This window comes from Ornithodoros turicata, chromosome 4, assembly GCF_037126465.1.
Source record: "Ornithodoros turicata isolate Travis chromosome 4, ASM3712646v1, whole genome shotgun sequence".
Taxonomy (NCBI): Eukaryota; Metazoa; Arthropoda; class Arachnida; order Ixodida; family Argasidae; genus Ornithodoros; species Ornithodoros turicata.
Window position 1 is genome coordinate 82,410,963 of NC_088204.1, and position 18,608 is coordinate 82,429,570.

The following is an 18,608-nucleotide window of genomic DNA, read 5'->3' on the forward strand; positions in this document are numbered from 1 at the left end:
GCTTTTAGAGAAAGCATGATATCTTATGAAATGCCTCTGGTTAAAAGTGAAGTTAAACTCCGCACAATGGCACTCTTCAATATGCCTGTACGGCGTCGTGTGAGCGGGAGCGTGACTACGTGACCTGGAGGAAGTGTGGGAGCTTGCAAGGTGGGGTTTTTCTGCCCCAGCGTACTCGGGTTATTTTGCAATGCTTCCATGATGTTTTTTAGCTGATACACACTTTTACTACTGTAGCAGCAGCGTCATAATCATAACCAGCACCGCCATCGGTTACGCGCAGCACTGCGCGTGACCCGAGCTTTCGTTTTCGGTTCATCGCCATTAACCGTCATTAAACCCATCAACCTCAGTAGAGCCTGGTCGCCTCATTTCTCGCTCTACAACTGGTGACCCGAACGTGATCCAACGTTCCACCATCATGAACGGCGACCAGCACTCCACCAGCTCTTCGCCTCCCAGCCGGCCACCACCGCTTCCACCGCTTGAGGCTTCTGTGGCACCGCTCCGCCTGCCGCCTTTCTCCATCTCCGACCCTCAGCTGTGGTTTGCGCAGGCGGAGGTTCTCTTCGACGGACGCCGCGTCACTTCTCAAGCCTCAAGGTTTGGCTATGCCATCGCAAACCTCCCTCCCGAAGCTGCGGCGGAAGTCCGTGACCTAATAATCCACCCTCACCCCGAGTTTCCCTACGACACCTTACGGGACGAGTTAATTCGCCGTACATCTGCTTCGGAGGAGCGGCGATTGCAGCAGCTTCTGAACAGGGAAGAGCTCGGCGATCGACGGCCCACCCAGCTCCTACGCCGCATGCGCGACCTCGCCGGCAACCCTACCACGGACGACTCACTACTACGCGAACTCTTCCTACAACGTTTGCCCCACAATGTCCGCATGATCCTGGCCGCCGGCGAAAATTCCCGCCTGGATGACTTGGCGAAGATGGCGGACCGTATTCTGGATTTTGCTGGCCTTCCATCACCAGAAACCGTTGCCGCCCTGGCCCCCGCACCTCCCCTCCACCGGTGGACGTTGCAATCAATGCCATCAGCACGTCGCTCCAGCAACTCCAGACTACGGTGGCGGCCCTGGTGAACCGGGTGGACGCCATTCCCCCGCAGCGACCACGTTCCCCTCGGCGCCCGTTTTGCCGTCGCTGCTCGCCATCCCGTCAACGGTCTCCTTCGCCCTCTCAGCACCACTTCTGCTGGTATCATCGAAAATTCGGCGATGCCGCAAGGAACTGCCAGGCCCCTTGCTCGTGGCCGGGAAACGCTCCCCCCAACCATTAACGGCTGGCATGGCTGGGGGCGACAACAGCCGGCTCTTCCGGATCACGGACCGCGTGTCCGGCTGTCGCTTCCTGGTGGATACCGGGGCTGACGTGAGCGTCGTTCCACCAACCCCCGCAGAAAAACGACACCGACAACCAGACTTGGCTTTGCAGGCCGTCAACAAGTCCACCATCTCAACTTACGGTCAACGCTCCGTCACCCTTGACCTCGGCCTGCGCAGAGTATTTCGTTGGGTTTTTACCATCGCCGACCTCCCCTTCGCAATCCTTGGCGCCGACTTCCTCCACCATTTCGACCTTCTTGTGGATATTAGACGCCAGCGCCTCGTCGACACCACTACTTCTTTGCACGTTTATGGAGCTCCAGCGCATATAGCCGCCATTAGTCCCACCATACGGCTACCGTTGCCCACTGCTTTCGCCGACATTGTCACAGAGTTCCCCGCTGTCCTGCGCCAATCGCACGCCTCTTGCCCACCTCGCCACAGCGTCACTCACCACATCGTGACACGGGGCCCCCCTGTCTTCGCTCGCCCCAGACGGCTGGCTCCGGAGCGCCTCGTCATTGCCAAGAGGGAATTTGAGCACATGCTCGAACTGGGGATCATTCGGCCTTCCTCCAGCCCGTGGTCTTCCGCTCTCCACATGGTGCCCAAAGCAACACCTGGTGACTGGCGCCCATGTGGGGACTACCGTGCACTCAACATCGTCACGGTACCGGACAGATACCCGCTTCCCCATATTCAGGACTTCACCGCGAATCTTGACGGAGCGACCATCTTCTCCAAGATAGACCTCATCAAAGCCTATCACCAAATTCCCGTCCATCCCCCTGACATCCCGAAGACTGCTATAACCACCCCTTTTGGCCTCTTTGAATACGTGCGCATGCCCTTTGGCCTGCGTAATGCTGCGCAGACATTCCAACGATTCATCAACGAAGTGCTCCGCGGCCTGGACTTCGCATTCGCATACATGGATGACATCCTCGTCGCAAGTCCATCTCCGGAGGCTCATCGCGCCCACCTGCGCGCCCTGTTCTCGCGCCTGGAGGACTACGGAGTCTCCATCAATGCCGCGAAGTGCGAGTTTGGCGTTACCACCCTTACCTTCCTGGGACACACCATCACCCCGCAAGGCATCCGGCCACTCGCATCCAAGGTCCAGGCCATCCGAGACTTTCCTGCCCCCACTTCTCGCAAAGGACTTCGTTCATTCCTCGGCCTCGTGACTTTCTACCGACGTTTTGTGCCTCGCTGTGCTGCCTTGCTCCAGCCTCTCTACGCAGCTCTCGGCGCTGACCATCCGAAAGAGGCCCGTGCTGCCACTCTGGAGTGGACACCGGCAGCAGAACGCGCGTTCGAAGAGGTCAAGCAGGCCCTAGCAGATGCTGTGCTGCTCCACCATCCTCGTCCTGACGCCGAGACAGCGTTGTTCGTCGACGCCTCCACTGCTGCTGTCGGCGCAGTCTTGCAGCAGCGTCAGGATGGCCACTGGAAACCTCTCGGTTTCTTTTCCCAACGCCTCTCGCCAGCCGAAACACGCTACAGCACCTTCGGGCGTGAGCTCCTCGCCGCCTACCTGGCATGCAGACACTACCGCCATTTTCTCGAGGGCCGCCCGTTTGTGCTGTACACCGACCACAAGCCTCTCATGTTCGCCCTGCGATCGGCCTCCCTCAACCACTCGCCTCGTGAAACCCGCCACATGTGCTACCTCTTGGAGTTCACGACCGATGTGCGACACGTCGCAGGCGAAGACAATGCCGCTGCCGACGCACTCTCGCGGCCGGACCTCAATGCTCTCCATCCGCCCCCCGCGGTCGATTTGGACGGCATCGCCCAGGCGCAACACGCTGATCAAGATCTCGCCAATCTTCGTTCCTCCCCCGCCTCATCCACCACTTTTCGGGAGATCTCGCTCCCCGGTTCGACGGCAAGTCTATGGTGCGACACCTCTACTGGTACCCCGCGCCCTTTCGTTCCCTTGGCCTTCCGCCGGCATGTTTTCAACGCCCTCCACTCGCTGTCCCACCCTGGCGTGCGCGGCACGCAAAAGATCGTCGCAGAGCGCTACATATGGCCTCGCATGAATGCCGACGTCCGTGACTGGGCGCGGGCCTGCCTGGCCTGCCAGCGGTCCAACATCTACCGCCACACCATCTCGCCTCCATCGCGGTTCCTTCCGCCAGATGCACGTTTCGACCAGGTCCACATCGACCTGGTCGGCCCGCTTCCTCCGGCCAAAGGCTACCGCTACCTGCTCTCGTGCATCGACCGTTTTACCCGCTGGCCGGAGGTAACGCCGATTCCTGACATCACGGCAGAGACGGTGGCCCACGCATTCCTCTTCTCCTGGGTTTCCCGATTCGGCGTCCCGTCCACTGTAACCACGGACAGAGGACGCCAGTTTGAATCGGCCCTCTTCCGTCACCTGTGCAGCGCCCTCGGAACCCATCACATCCGAACCACGGCCTACCATCCGGCTGCCAACGGCCTGGTCGAGCGCCTTCATCGGCAGCTCAAGGCGTCCCTGCGCGCCACTGACCACGGCGACACAACCTGGCCCGAGCGTCTACCCTTCGTCCTGCTTGGCCTTCGCGCCGCGATCCGCCAGGATGACTGCAGCGCGGCCCACATGGTCTACGGCTGCCCGCTCCGCCTTCCCGGAGCATTCTTCACCCCATCGGCCCCGGTCGTGCCCGACCCTTCCTCCTACATCGACCGTCTCCGCCAGCTCTTCCGGGACCTCAAGCCCACGCCTACCCGCTCCGCTCCCGGAACACGCGTGTTCGTGAGCCCCGACCTTCATCAAGCCACCCACGTCTTCGTCCGCCGGGACTCTGTGCGCTCCAGCTTGCAGCCTCCCTATGACGGCCCCTACAGGGTCATCTCGCGAGCCGGGAAGTTTTTCCGCCTCGATCTTCCACGGGGACCTGACACTGTGGCCATCGACAGGCTTAAGCCCGCATTCCTGGAGTCTGCACCTCTGGTATCGCCCGACCCGCCCTCCCTACATCCGTGCTCAGCTCCTGTCTCCAGCATTCCTCCCCCTCCACGTCGAGTGCATTGGGCGCCGCAGCTCGCACACTACGAGCCGCCCGCCGCCTCGGGTCCGGCTCCTGCACTCCTTCGCCTCGGCGCCCGACCTTTCCGCCAACCTCGGCCCTCCTCGCCAGCTTTGTCATCCGCCACGGGGGGGAGCCCTGTAGCAGCAGCGTCATAATCATAACCAGCACCGCCATCGGTTACGCGCAGCACTGCGCGTGACCCGAGCTTTCGTTTTCGGTTCATCGCCATTAACCGTCATTAAACCCATCAACCTCCGTAGAGCCTGGTCGCCTCATTTCTCGCTCTACACTACTATTGGAAAACCGCTCTTTTGTCTGACTCCATTCCAAAGGTGTCCCGCTTACATGCTCTTTAATCTCCGTATTTACAGTGAGAGTCGCTCATTTCTTGAGGTGGTAGTATGGCAGGCCGTAGTGGTATCTACCGAGACCGTAGGCGTAGTCGACGACTGGGCTGACAACAGGGCTGACGGCGTGGCTGACGACTGGAGCGACGTGGTCAACAACGGCGGGAGCGGCGACTACATGGTGACTGCCGTAGTAGTCGACGAAGACTGCCATGGCGCAAGCCAAAAGGCCACAGAAGACAAGGACGTTCTGCAAAAGGCAAAATGACGCATCCACAAACATCACCACCAAGAACGTTGGTTATTCTTTCGGATAGTAAGTCAGCCTTGGAGGCCCTGCCATCGTATTCGCCCAAAGTTATCAACGACATCTAGACGGAGATCCTTTGTCTGCACCCCACACTGTCGTCTCTAAGGTCACAGTGTGTGGTTCCAGTGGATCCCGGGCCACGTTGGTATCTCTGGGAACGTTCTCGCCGATTCTGCGGCCAGGTGTGCTCGTGCCGCTGGGCCTGTCACTTCTGTCGTGCTTACCCCGTCTGCCTGCCGGCTAGCCATTCACCGATACTGCAGAAATAGCCCTCAGGTCTTTTTTTTTTTTTTTTTCAAGACGATGCCAGACGAACCCTTTTCCGCGCTCGATTGACCCTACGATGACCCACACTGGTAGGCCACTACCCCAAATAGTCCTTGCTTTATAGGCTTCGATTAAATGTGTTGCGGACTCCACTGCTCCTCTTTAAGATGGGCTACCTTTCGTCACCCAACTGCCCCACCTGTCATGTTGAAGGAGACATCCCGCATTTGCTGTTCAGCTGCACCCGTTACCGCCACCATCGTCTTCTCCTCCGGTCGCGCATCGCTGGCCTGAGGATTTAGGACTTATCCCTATAGCTACGCTGCTAGGCCCCGCACAATATAGTCAGGTGACAAAGGCACTTGTTCAGTTTCTTCGGATCTGTGGCCTTCTGGGTGAACTGTGACCAATTTCGTTTTTTTTTCTTTTTTTTTTTCCTGTTCGTTTGTTTGTTTGTCTTTCTTTTTCTTTTTTCCTGTCTATCATGGGAATAGCAAGCTGCCGTGGCGGTGGCTAACCTTTCCCTCCTATTTTTTTTTTACTATAATAAACATATCCCCCCAAAACAACTCTGACCACGTAATATTGCAACGCTATTGGCATGTCTGCAGACATTGTCTGATCAAACCGAAGAGACGCATTAGAGACCCGTGGCCGAATGGACACAGTGTTCCCTCTGTGGCTCCGGAGTCAGGATAAAGCCTAGGACGTGGTACGTTCGAATCCAACCAGCTGTACCGTACGAGGCTTTCCCTGGGCCTTCCGGCAGCTTTGCTATATACCGACACAGTTCCCCACGGTGTCGCCTAAGGACTCAATCTAAAGTCCCGTCCCTTACTTTTTCCTGCTCCATCCGATGACGTTTCCGCACCGCTCGAAGCCACGGTTGCTTCGCGGTGACAGACTAAAAGGAGAGCCATGTCACTTACCAGGAACTGCATGGTGATGGTTTCACACTGCTGGCTTAACCGTGAGCAGCAAACCCGACTTACAACTCTTATATACCCAATAGCCTTACTCTCGCCCCCAGTGCTACGTTCAAGACCGCTGCTTGCAAGCCGCAGAAAAATGTTCAAAGCATCACATCATGCTACTATGGGTGGAGCAAAGTCCCCAGGAATCTGGAATAACAGTTAAGAGTCACGTGAACACGATAAAAAAATGAAGCAGAGGTGTTTTTGTCCATTGACTCCATCACGGCTTCTGGCATGTGAAAGCGATTGCGTTTTTTTCTGTCTGTCAAGGTCATAGGGTGCGCTAGAAAGACGGGACGAGAGATGCATCCCAACGTCCTTTTTAATCGTTTTTTTTTTCTTCCTTTATGGCACGTTGCTCTTTGGCGACGTGCCTTAATTGGTGGGAGACGAAAACGTTGCAAAAGTTTTCATGTTTCGCCACGTTTGGCAGTCTCATAAATGACGTCGTTCTAATTGCGGTATCCGACCGGTGATGTATTCGCTCGCTAAGGTCACCTCTCCATCTCTCCACTATCAGACCGTGTGCTACACTGCTACAGTACCTTGCACGAAGTCCGTGCGCCTGCGCTGTAGTGTGACGACTTCGCCACCGTAACACCCTCCGTTGTCACCAATGCACCAAGCAACAGTAGCAGCGGAAATTATATACGGGCTCCCCGTCGCAAGCCCTAGTCCATCCGTAATGAAGCTTTGGAGCAGCGCTACCAGATATTTCCCAGCACACTGTTAAAAATGAACTTCACCGCATAGCACGCCCCTAGCCAACCATAATCTCGAATGATATCGTTATCTGCCCGGATTTGTTGAAAACGGTAGGCGTACGCCTTTTTTGTGACAATTATGAACAACATGGGTGCACCCTCCCCCACCCACACACATACTCCCTAATACCCCTGCAAAAGTCTTACAATGCCCCTAAAATACCTACCAAAAAAGCTAAAGCGCCTCCAAACTTTGCATTAAAGACCCAAAACGACGAGATAACGAGGTTAACGCTCCCTCACTTCTCTCCCACGTGATGAAACTCCAGCGCAAGTTCTTGAGTTCCACCATCGTCCTCAGCTCCCAACGTCGCCGTCTATGCTGTAGCTCCCTCCCTTCCGTTGCAAATAGCATGTCTTCATAAGACCGACGGAAAGAAGGCGCTCCGTCGGGGACTAAAGGACCGTACACATCGCCGCTTTTTTAGCCACGCTCTGGTCCTTTTCTAACGTATCAGTTAGACCTCCTCCTACTCTTCATACGAATCCTCCGAGGAGCATCATGGACATAAATTGTCCGGCCCCGAGTTCCTTGCATGCCCAAAAAAGCCCATAGGTCGTCGGCTCGGGAACTTGTCGCTGACTGTATCTGCGATAAGTACGGCGCCTGCTTGCATCTCTACCCAGACGCTTCTGTCAACGAAGGTTGAGCGGAATGAGCGCGGTCGGTTGCCACATTCCGACCGACAGTGACTCATGGGCAGATGGCGTAGCGGGTGTCCTTTCCCAGGATCTGCTCGCAGTTTCCGAGAATCGCCTACGGATGCGGTGATATTCGCAGACTCGTAAACCGTCGTTTACCAGGTTACCTTCACAGAAAGGTGTGTCGAGAAAAAAATAATAAAAATGGAATAAAAAAGCTGACCGACTTGCAAATGAGATCGCCCAGACTGGGCCGGTCTCCAGGACTTTTCCTAGCCAATACATCTACCGACGGGCCACAAGGGTCCACACCTGGTCATTAAACCCCGACAAACCAACAGTAGAGGGCACCCCAGCACTACCTCTTACCGCCACTTTAGCTTCAACAGCAACGATGCCTCCTGCCGGAATGTGCATATCCGCACGGCCAGGCAAGGACTCGAGCGCTAGAATGCAAATGGGACCGCACAAACTTCGCCAGGTGTCTCACCTACAACAGACGCACATCGCTGGCCATGGTTACTCGGAAGAGCGCCACGAATTGTTCAAGGCGCTCCTATATGGAGTCCTCCTTCGTGGATATCATCTACGCCGTGGGCACAGTAAGGCCTCCTAGCCTTTCTGCGGGCACACACAACCCAAAGTCTTCCTCCTTGCAACGTATAGCATGCCTCACACAGTGTTCTGCAGAAGACAGCGTGAACCCTCTATACTTCGACAATTAGTACGGAGCTTTAGAATAGCGAACTCAGGAGCCTGCATGCTGAAATAGCCTAACCGCAACTGCGCATGCCCAGAACGTAAACTCAGTTTTTGCGTTTTGCGCGACCTCGCTATTTATTTGATATTGCGGGGCCACGCAAAGCTGGTTTTGCGGCTATCAGTTGCTCTCGCGACCGACGAGAAACTGCGTGAGCATCCCGTCGTCTGCTAAACGTCGCCAAGTAATTCACAAGAAAACCATGGGTTGTCTTGCGATAGCATATATTTTTAGTATGGACGACAACGAAGCATGCTCAAAAAAAGTGATTGCTCTGTCTTATTGCCTTTTCTTTTCTTTTTTAATTCCTCATTTCTAGCCGTAACGGCGCTGCAAGCGATGGTAGCAAGCCAGCAGCCTTAACGGAAACCCTACTCTATAAGCACTGTCAGGACATAAGCCCGTCCCGCCCGATATAGCGTGTACGTTTTGCGTTCGAGCTCCCTATTATCTTCTGTTCAGAATGTTCTGAACTTTGACTGCTTAGGCTAGTGTAGCTTCCCCAGAGCTCGTAGTCATTTGCTACCGCGCGTTGCCCTCCAAAATACTGGACCCCGGTGGCTGGGATCGTGCTTTGTTGTTTTGTTTTTCAGCATCTTGTCGCGGTTACGACAGGCAGACCGCCCAGCATCAACGTGCACTCCATCCCTCCGTATCACTGCGCTTAAATGCGATCGTTTATCCATCTTGTCTGGCCCTTACATTCATCCCTGGGTCAGTGCGTGTGGTTCCACAGGATTCCTAGCCATGTCGGACTTTCTAGCAATGATTGTGCTAATGCTCAACGTGCTCACGATACTGAACAGCCAACTGTCCTTCCCCCCTACTCTCTCTATGTGTCAGCTGAAAATCCGCTGCTTCCTTCCCAGCTGCATCCAGCGCTTTCAGCAAGAGGCTATCCGCACCAACACCTTTCTGCGATCCATTGACCCGTCCCATGTTGTGCATGGCCGTATGCCGCGTAGTAGCGAGAAGTCGCTGCTTCATCGGCTGCGGCTGAACCACTTTCTCCTCTTTGTTGTCTAGAAGCGGACGCGCGACATATCCTCCTCGCCTTCCGGTGGTACGAACGAAGGACACCGGTACAGTCTCCGGCGCCGTCCCGTTCATTCGAGCTACCCTAGAGCTTTCCCTCTCGGTGCTATACTTGACCCTGCTGAGCACGCGGAGGTCACAACTACGCTGCTATGGTTCCTTCGGGCACTGGTCTCTTGGGCATTTTGTGATATCTCCTTGCAGTGCCTGCCTGAACAGCGACTAGTGACTCTTTCCTTTTTTTAGGGAATATAGTTAACCACTTGAATGGCCAACCTTTACTTCTGTTTTCTTTTTTCCATTAGACGTATCTCCTTCCCTCTGGTCCTACTTTTGCATATTCTTGTTGTTACGTATTTGTTATGCAATGTTTTCCATGCAAATGCAAGTGATCGATTACACGTATGCTGGTTGATATTATTGAGACACGATTATATTGATTATCTGGAAAGTATATTGATAGTTTTCCTTGGCCAGGCCGTTTGTACAATCCAGCACTTGCCGCTAAGTGGAGTGGTAAGGAGCTGTCAATAAATGAGATTCTAAATACATAAAGAAAAATTTATATTGTGCTTTCGTTCTGCATTATACGAATTACGTTGCACGTTCTCCTAAATTTCGTCAAATTTTCAAAGTAAAACGTGCACAGCAATTTGTCATCCAGAACACACGCTCCGTCTTGGTGCTTCCAAGGTATACTGCTAAAGACTCGCTGGGGGGGGGGGGGGGGGGGGGGGGCAGCCAAACGCTCGCTGTGATGTCTCAAGTTTTTCTTACGTTATCCAGCAAACTTTCCAGACCGTCACAGGCGTCCAGTTTCCTTTGAAGCCGGCCCAGGACGTAAAGTAACTCCCACGTGTCCTTCCTCTCCGCCCATATGTGCGCGTGTGTACGCCACTCTTCAACACACGGTGGTGTTATATAACACGAAAATCACGGTCCTTGCAGCAGAGAACTTTATGGGCCCAGCAGAAGGTGATTGACACACCCAACGTGGCAAGAGTGAGTGAGAATCAGCCGTCGAGGCACGTCCGGGCACTTCAACCGAAGACGGCAATCTTTATTAATGGACAGAGACAACGAGATTCGTATCGGTCTACTGTCTCGAAATTTATAATTAGACAGAATTGTAAGCGGTGTGGGTTTAGCACCACATTTGCGATATTCAAGGCTGGATTTTAAGCTCTTTAAAATTCGAGCGGTTACCCCTCCAGGTACACTTGTCCTTTCGGTTGATGATGCCTTGGGGAATCTTTATGAAAAGTGTTCTGCCATGTTTTCTTGGCAAAGACACACTCGCATGTGGCGAGAATGTGTAACGCGATCATTGCCATCCATTGCTGATCGTATCGTGTGCGAACGTTGTGTATTTCCGTCGCTTTATTTTCCTCTTTTTTTTTTTCTGTTTTCACCCGCGACTTGGATGGTAGCCCCAAGTTCGTTCTAGCTGCTGTGTTCGAAACCTCGCACCGTCTGTGCCATCTGATATTTTCCCTCGGTTTTCCGCAGTCTTACCAAAATTTCCTCTGAAGCCGGCCCAGGAGACATACTAAATTGTCTGTCTGCTGTCCCCTCCCCCATCTTGTAGCAAGTTGCTGTAGTTGGTGAAGTGAAATGTCGGATGCGTCGGCCTCCTCTCCGCGTAATTTAACCCCCACCCCAGTTGCATCGCGGCGCTCATAATGAAAAATAGCACGATTACAATGTACGAGCGTGCGCAACCTGAACGAGACAGGTCTTCAGCTTGTCCGCGACGTAAAGCCATTGGCAAAATTGCAGTGAAGCGTAACGGGCTTCTTTTCGTTTCGCCTTTCATTACGGGAGTATTTTCGTTTCCATTATCCATTTCGGATGCCAGCCTTTCTCATACGTTTTCTCTAGTGTTTCCGGTAATGGAACGGCTGTCACAGAGCTGCATAGCTGAGAAATATGAAAAAAATCCGATTTACTCAACAGCAGTCAAAAGATGGTTTCAACTTGAAACAAAAACCGTTCGATCGATTTTACACGACATACGTGTTCAACCACTTTAAGGTGAGTCTTTTCCAATTTACAATTACCTGAAATTTGGAAGCAGGTCTTACATATCTTACATTTCGTCTTTGTCGAGGCTGACGTGAGTGTGATTGGCTGGACGCATGTGGCGTCTCATAAAGCGTGGTGCGCTGGCTGGGGTTTTTCCTAAGTTTTCCTCAGACGCTTTCAGACATATGTCGGCACAGTTCCCCTAGAAGTCGGCCTAGGACGCATATCAGTCGTGACGTTGCCCACCTCTGTGAGGCCAACAACGGCGAGCTCTTTCACCATCACCACCACTACCACCGCGTCTGGTTGACTGTGCGCTTTCCTCTCTGTTTTGAAAAGAGTTTCATCTTTCTGGCGAAGCACTTCTGCACTGGATTGCCCCTACCTATCAACCTTGATTACCTATCTCGCATGTACTTTGCAAAAAGCGTCATTTGCTGGAATCACGAACCAAGTGCTCCTTCGTGCATCCCTATGCGTAGATAAATGTATGTTGAAGGCACATCCATAACGAAAACCCGCGACTACAGGAAAATAAATAAAAAAAAGACGCCACACAAACGCAAGTTTCGGGAGACTTTCTTTTGAGACTCTTTTTTTTTGTGTGCGTCGTTTTTATTTTTATTTCCTTCTATAGTCTCGGATTTTCGTTATGGATATCTACCACCAGCTCGCTTGCTTTCCGTCTCCTTTATACAAAAGACAAGTTGAGCGGTAGGGGTTGGGACGTGTTACTTCTGCAAAGTTCCTCGCACATACACATATTTTTTTATCTCTATGAAGGGCATCAAACATCAAGCTGGGACGGACTAGTATTTGGAACAGTCGTCGTAGTAGTGTTTCCAGTACTTGAAGTACATTTCACCCCACCGCAATGTTGCAGTACCTAGAGGACGAGACAAGCTGACAAATACCTCTGTTACACGGGCAGCTCTCGACAACTGTTGAAGCCAACTGCCTTTGCGAACATGTAGTGTGTCAACTTCTATAGGGGCATTGAAGCCAATGCTGCTTGACAGGTTCACGTATTACACGCTTGCTAGCGCTACGCGCGTTTCTCAGAGGACACAGGTTCGATTCCTGGCGTCAGCATCTCTTCCCCACATCTTTTCCCTAGTTGTTGTTGTTGATTTCTCATTGTATTGCCACTTCACTCTCAGAATACATATACTTAACGAGCGGTTCAAAACGTGCGACATTCACTCAATTTACTTTGGACCACATGAGACTCATAATATGTAAGAACTATAGCTTTTCACGTCTTTTCAACTATAGCTCGTCACGGTTCATCCTAAGGTCTGCCAAGGCCTTCCTGCTCCATCGCTCACGTGATATTGAGGGCTAACGGAGAATCAAAACCAAAGATGTCCAACACGGCCTTTCGGCATTCGGATGAACGCTATAGGATGAAAAACATGCAGGAAGACTTTCATAGAACGATGACAACTTCAGCGCTGTCTCGTATGGGTATAATGCTGAGAACTTGGGGTTCGCGATGTTAACATGTTAACTGTATGTTCGTGCAACTGAATAAAGCACACATGCAAGAAAGTATACAGGTAAATGTTGCACATTTTATTCTTTAATTCTGCATCTCATGTGATTGTATTTCCATGCTTTCATCAGGTTGTTCAGCCGGGATTCCTGTGTACTGCGGTCTTGAATGCTTTCAGTGCTTCAGAGCTTTCAGTCCTTCGTGCTGGAAAATACCGTAGGCATAAGGCAACTGAAATATAACAGGCCGGCAGGGTTTAGGGAAGGAGGGAGGAGATTTTGTATTTCGTGATGCGGGAGTTACGACAGCTCAGCGTACTGTGAAATTGCATGCAGCCGGCTGTTCTCGGTATTTGTGTCGTATCGCTTGAAAGTGCACGGAGTCCAGTAAAATATAGGGTTTTAAATCGTGCAGGAACAAAATCGCTTTGGGAGATCTCATGAGCTACCTCTGGTTAAAAGTGAAGTTAAACTCCGTACAATGGCACTCTACAAGGTGCCTGTACGGCGTTGTGTGAAAGAGGGCGCGACTACGTTACCTAGAGTAAGTTGCGGGAGCTGGCAAGGTGGGGTTTTTCTGCTCTAGCGTACTCGAGTTATTTGGCAATACGTCGATGATTTTCTAGTTTATACACACTTTTAAAAAAACACTCATTTGTCTCACTCCATCCCAAAGATGCCCCGCTTACATGCTCTTTATTCTCCGTACTTACAGTCAGTGTCGCTCATTTCTTGAGGTGGTAGTATGGCAGGCCGTAGTGGTATCCACCGAGACCGTAGGCGTAGTCGACAACTGGGCTGACAACTGGACTGACAACTGGGCTGACGGCGTGGCTGACGACTGGAGCGACGTGGTCGACAACGGCTGGAGCGGCGACTACATGGTGACTGCCGTAGTAGTCGACGAAGACTGCCATGGCGCAAGCCAAAAGGCCACAGAAGACAAGGACGTTCTGAAAAAGGCAAAATGACGCATTCCACATATTCTGGCAAACGTAATATCGCAACGCTATTGACATGTCTGCAGACATTGTCTGATGAAACCGAAGAGAAGCACTAGAGAACCCTGGCCGAATGGACACAGTGTTCCCTCTGTGGCTCCGGAGTCAGGACAAAGCCTGGGACAGCTGCTTCGTGGTGACGGACTAAAAGGGGAGCCACGGCACTTACCAGGATCTGCATGATGATGGTTTCACACTGCTGGCTTAACCGTGAGCACCAAACTCGACTTACAGCTCTTATATACCCAATAACCTTACTCTCGCCCCCAGTGTTACGTTCAAAACCGCTGCTTGCAAGCCACAGAAAAATGTTACATTAAGCAAAAAAGCATTACATCATGCTAGTATGGGTGGAGCAAAGTCTCCAGGAATCTGGAATAACAGTTACGAGTCACGTGAACACGATAAAGAGAGAAGCAAAGGTGTTTTTGTCCATTGACCCATCACGGCTGCTGGCATGTGAAAGCGATTGCTTTCTCTCTGTCTGTCAAGGTCGTAGGGTGCGCTACAAAGACGGGACGAGACATGCATCCCAACCGGGGGGGGGGGGGGGGGACACTTTTTAATCTTTTTTTTTTCTTGGCTTACGCCACGTTGGATTCTGGCCACGTGCCTGAATTGCTTAGAGACGAAAACGCTGCAAAGATTTTTTCATGTGTCGCCAGGTTTAGCAGTCTCGTAAATGATGTTTTTTTAAAATTGCTGTATTCGACAGGTGGTGTATTCGCTCGCTAGGGTCACGTCGCCACTCCGTTGACTGTCACTAAAGCGAAACACAGATACTATATCCCGTGGTTTTGTTGGTTAAAATAATGTCGATGCTGGGAGTTCGCCGAGTTCGAGTCCCGGTACGCTTTCTGGTTTTCTCAGAGTTTTCCCCCGACGCTGTCACGCATGTATCGGCACACTTCTCTTTGAAGTCGACACAGGACGTACGACTCGGTCAGCCCTGTTTACAAACATCTCAAGATTCATCAGTAGTTAGCGAAAGTCAATCTGCGAGTAGCGAGACACAATAAACACACAAATGCAATCTACTGCACGGTGTAGTTCTAACCAGGACCAGGTGACTTGATCGCTTTACACGTTCGACCTAACGAAACGAGCAACCTTATAGACATTTTGCTGTGTTCACAGCCCCTGCTCGTCATTAAGCTTCAGTGAGGCCATCGTGCTTGTTACGAGCTGTCACGTGTTGTGCTATCACTTCTGAAATCCGCTAACAAAACGAGTCCCATGCAATTGAAAGTCATCCTCCTTTTTCTATCTTCCCTCCTTGTTCCTTTATTGTAAAATCGAGTCGGTCATCTCCCCTTGTCAGCGAGTCTTTCACGTTGTGACGTTTCTCATGACGTTTCTCATTCTCATCGCATGTCTTGCCAATGGAGGCATCATTATGTACGCTGACCCGGTTCGGTGCATATCGTGACTTTTAGCACGACATATGGTTCAAGTTAGTAAGGTGCCTTAGCACCATTACAAGTGTAATAAATCTGTGCACGTGTGCGCCTTTCAATAGGAGCTGTCTCTGGTGACCAAGAAATCAACTTTGTTTTATTAAGTATCCGTCCTTTCATTGTTCATTCGATTAATAAATACTTTCGAATCTCCCACCGCGTACTTATTGCGTCACTGCTAAAAATTCTAACGTGCACCCCTGTATGGACCAAAGTTGCGTTTGGAGAATTTGCGAGAATGCTGCTGCTCTCCTGGTTGTCGAAACCTGGGTGATCGAAGGTTGGTTGTCGCAATCAACGCTCGTTTTGGGTAAAAGTAGCTCTTTTAGTCCTCGTTTATATTGTCGTCTTCATATCCTACGAAACCACTCGTTTAAAGAAACTGAATTTTTGACACGAAACTCATTTGATGTCACGAAACAAATATTATGATCAGGGGGCTTAATCGGTTCGTCGTCGCTACGGTCGTTACAAGCTAACGAGTGGCGGGAAATTCAAAAACGTAGGCACGTGACACACTGCGCGTGACGCGTACCACGGCCTTCACGTACCACGCGAAGAGCGCCGTGCACGTGTTTTATCACTTGCCCACCTTTTTGAATTTCCCGCCACTCGTTAGCTTGTAACGACGGTAACGACGATGAAGCGATTAAACCCCCAGGAGCGGCGCCGGTACGCGGGTTCGCTATCCCCACATTGGCACCTTCAGAGTTCGTGGTACCTCGTAGTTAAATCCGTGTGTTTAACCAATTGGTACCCTGCCAGTGTCTTCGTCTTTGGCTGCATTGGATTCCACAACCTTGGAGTCAGTCAGTGACTAGAAAATACCACAACGCATGCGGTCTTCCGACGTTGAAGACAAACGCTTGAATCAAACAAATTTAGTCGAATCGAGTCTCATTGTCATCATCAAGTCCTCAGTATAACGTGGCTACATGTGGCTACCTTTTGACTCGATGGCATATATTAGCCTGTACAAGCTCCAGACAGGGCATAAAACGTGCTCCGACTGCGAGTCGAGTGCATGCTGCTACCGAGTTCAAGGACAACCCCCGCAATACCAGCTCGTCAAAGATTAATCCGAAGTTTTGACTGGACGCCACATAGTTGCTAACTATAGGTAAAGCATACAGCAATTTGGAAAAGATTCGCTACTTATGCTCTTCACGCGCGTCGAGTAAGAGAGCATTGCAATCTTGGCAATCTCACAGAATGACTTTGCATATTATCGGGGCAATAAATATCTGTACGGCGTCCATATGCCAAAGATACTTCTTGCAAATGACTTATTTCTAGGTTTATTATTTTACAGTTCTTTGAACTCTGTCTGGATTGCTTAGCCGCACCTGCTGGGCGCTCATGTCCGAGACTTTGTTTGTTTGTTTGTTTTTTGTGTTTTTTTTTTTTTTCGCCTTCTCTTAGTTGGGTTCGGAGCGTGATATCTTGTGAGAAGCTACGACGGGAACGAGGCTAACTTGGGGTGCTATAAAAACTCCTAGGTTCTATTTGACAGATCAGTGCTGAACTTGAACCGACAAGCAGTGCGCTGTACACCATGCAGACCCTGGTAAGTGTTTAATTTTCATGACCTGTTTTATTCTGTGCATTGTTCCATGAAAGAATTTCGGCTACCCTTTGTAATGCTTAATGACAACTATCCGAAAACAGCGCTGAAACGCAAATCGTCGATTCCACTGTGTACTATGGCGTCTAAGCCCTCTAGCCGGCGTAGTTGCTCATGCACATTATTGGGTCTTGAAAACGACAAGCACTTCTTAAACCAGTGCTTACCAAACTCTGCTCTCTGCATCAAAAATATGCGATAACTTTTATGCGGTGCCACAGGCATTCCCATTTCAGTGCACGAAGAGTAACAAAAAATTTACGCTGAAATTTAATGTGACAGTGTATATACGTAGTCAGAGTAAATCAGCTAGGCCCAAACCTTCATAAAAAGGGGAAAAAATGAATGTTAGCAGGAATAGCTGTTTCTATTCACTAAAGTGGGCTTGTTTGCTAGACCTCCGGGTCCGCTACCACGAGCTTTTTTTGTGACTCAGAATAGAGGACAGCGCATGGTATACGCACATCATTTGCTGTCCCTCTTTTGAAGTTCAGCTTCGTGACTCCTAGCTGAATCTGTAAAAATTTGTGGTTTGCTAAACCCCGTCTTCTATTTTTACGATGCGATCAAAATGTGTCACGCTTGCTAGACTTACTCTGTTACACGCTTGCTAGACTGTCTGAGTGCAAGGAACTGATCATTCGTTCCTCGTTCACCTGTGAGTGCACTGTAACCCGTCTGATCCATTTCTGCCAGACATCCCTAATCATTCGTCACTGATGTAGAACAGAACGGAACTTCAAGGTACTTTAAACGCATTCTTGTTCGCAGAACGCCCTCGTCTTCCTTGGCCTTCTGGCTTGTGCTATGGCCACCTTTGTCTACTACGACTACGATCACGTGGCCGCCCCTGCAGTGGTCGACCACGTTGCTCCAGTTGTCAGTCATGCCGTTTCCCCAGTTGTCGGCCACGGCGTTGCTCCAGTTGTCGACTATGGTTACGGCCACGGTTACGGCCTCGGCGGTTACCATTATGGTCTGCCATACTACCACCTTAAGAAATAGACTACGCAGATGGTAAGCAATATTAAACCGCATGTATGGTAATTTACGTAATGTTAATGTTTGACGAATCGTTTCAATCTAGTCCGTTGCAGAACGCTGTTTCTATTTTGTTGCCGTATTTTCGAACCTATTGCAACTTTTTGCTATGTTTCCTACATTTCCTTCGCCTCATTATGCTTGGAGTGATGTTACGCGCTCTTGGGGTACACGCTGCTTGACGTGTAATGTACGGAGACCTGTGTGAGGCCATTCTCTCCCCCCCCCCACACACACACATTTCTTTCCCCTGATGTGTTCGCTAATGGCCTCAGACTCTTTGCAACTTCCTGGGTCCCCTTTCATCTGCCTGCATATTACGTAGAAATTGTTTACCACGTGTTTGATTCCTGCGGGATATTTTCTCCTCTCCTTGCAGGGAACCCAAGCGAATAACTTCAAGATAATGGACTGGACGAAACATCGATGATCACACAGCATTGAAAATCTTTGAACAAGAGAATATCGGATCTTTTCAATAAAAGAGAACTTTAAAGCAGTAGAA

General features: G+C 51.0%; 1 protein-coding gene across 1 annotated transcript in view; it reads left to right on the forward strand.

Moving 5' to 3' along the window:
• The window catches only part of LOC135392146 (uncharacterized), a 188,139-nt gene extending 169,531 nt beyond the window's left edge, over nucleotides 1-18,608 (forward strand). The window contains exons 3-5 of the mRNA XM_064622838.1: nucleotides 16,952-17,005; nucleotides 17,834-18,079; nucleotides 18,483-18,608. Of these exons, the coding sequence (XP_064478908.1) occupies nucleotides 16,952-17,005; nucleotides 17,834-18,067 (288 nt within the window). The 3' untranslated portion in view covers nucleotides 18,068-18,079; nucleotides 18,483-18,608. The remainder of the gene's footprint in view (nucleotides 1-16,951; nucleotides 17,006-17,833; nucleotides 18,080-18,482) is intronic.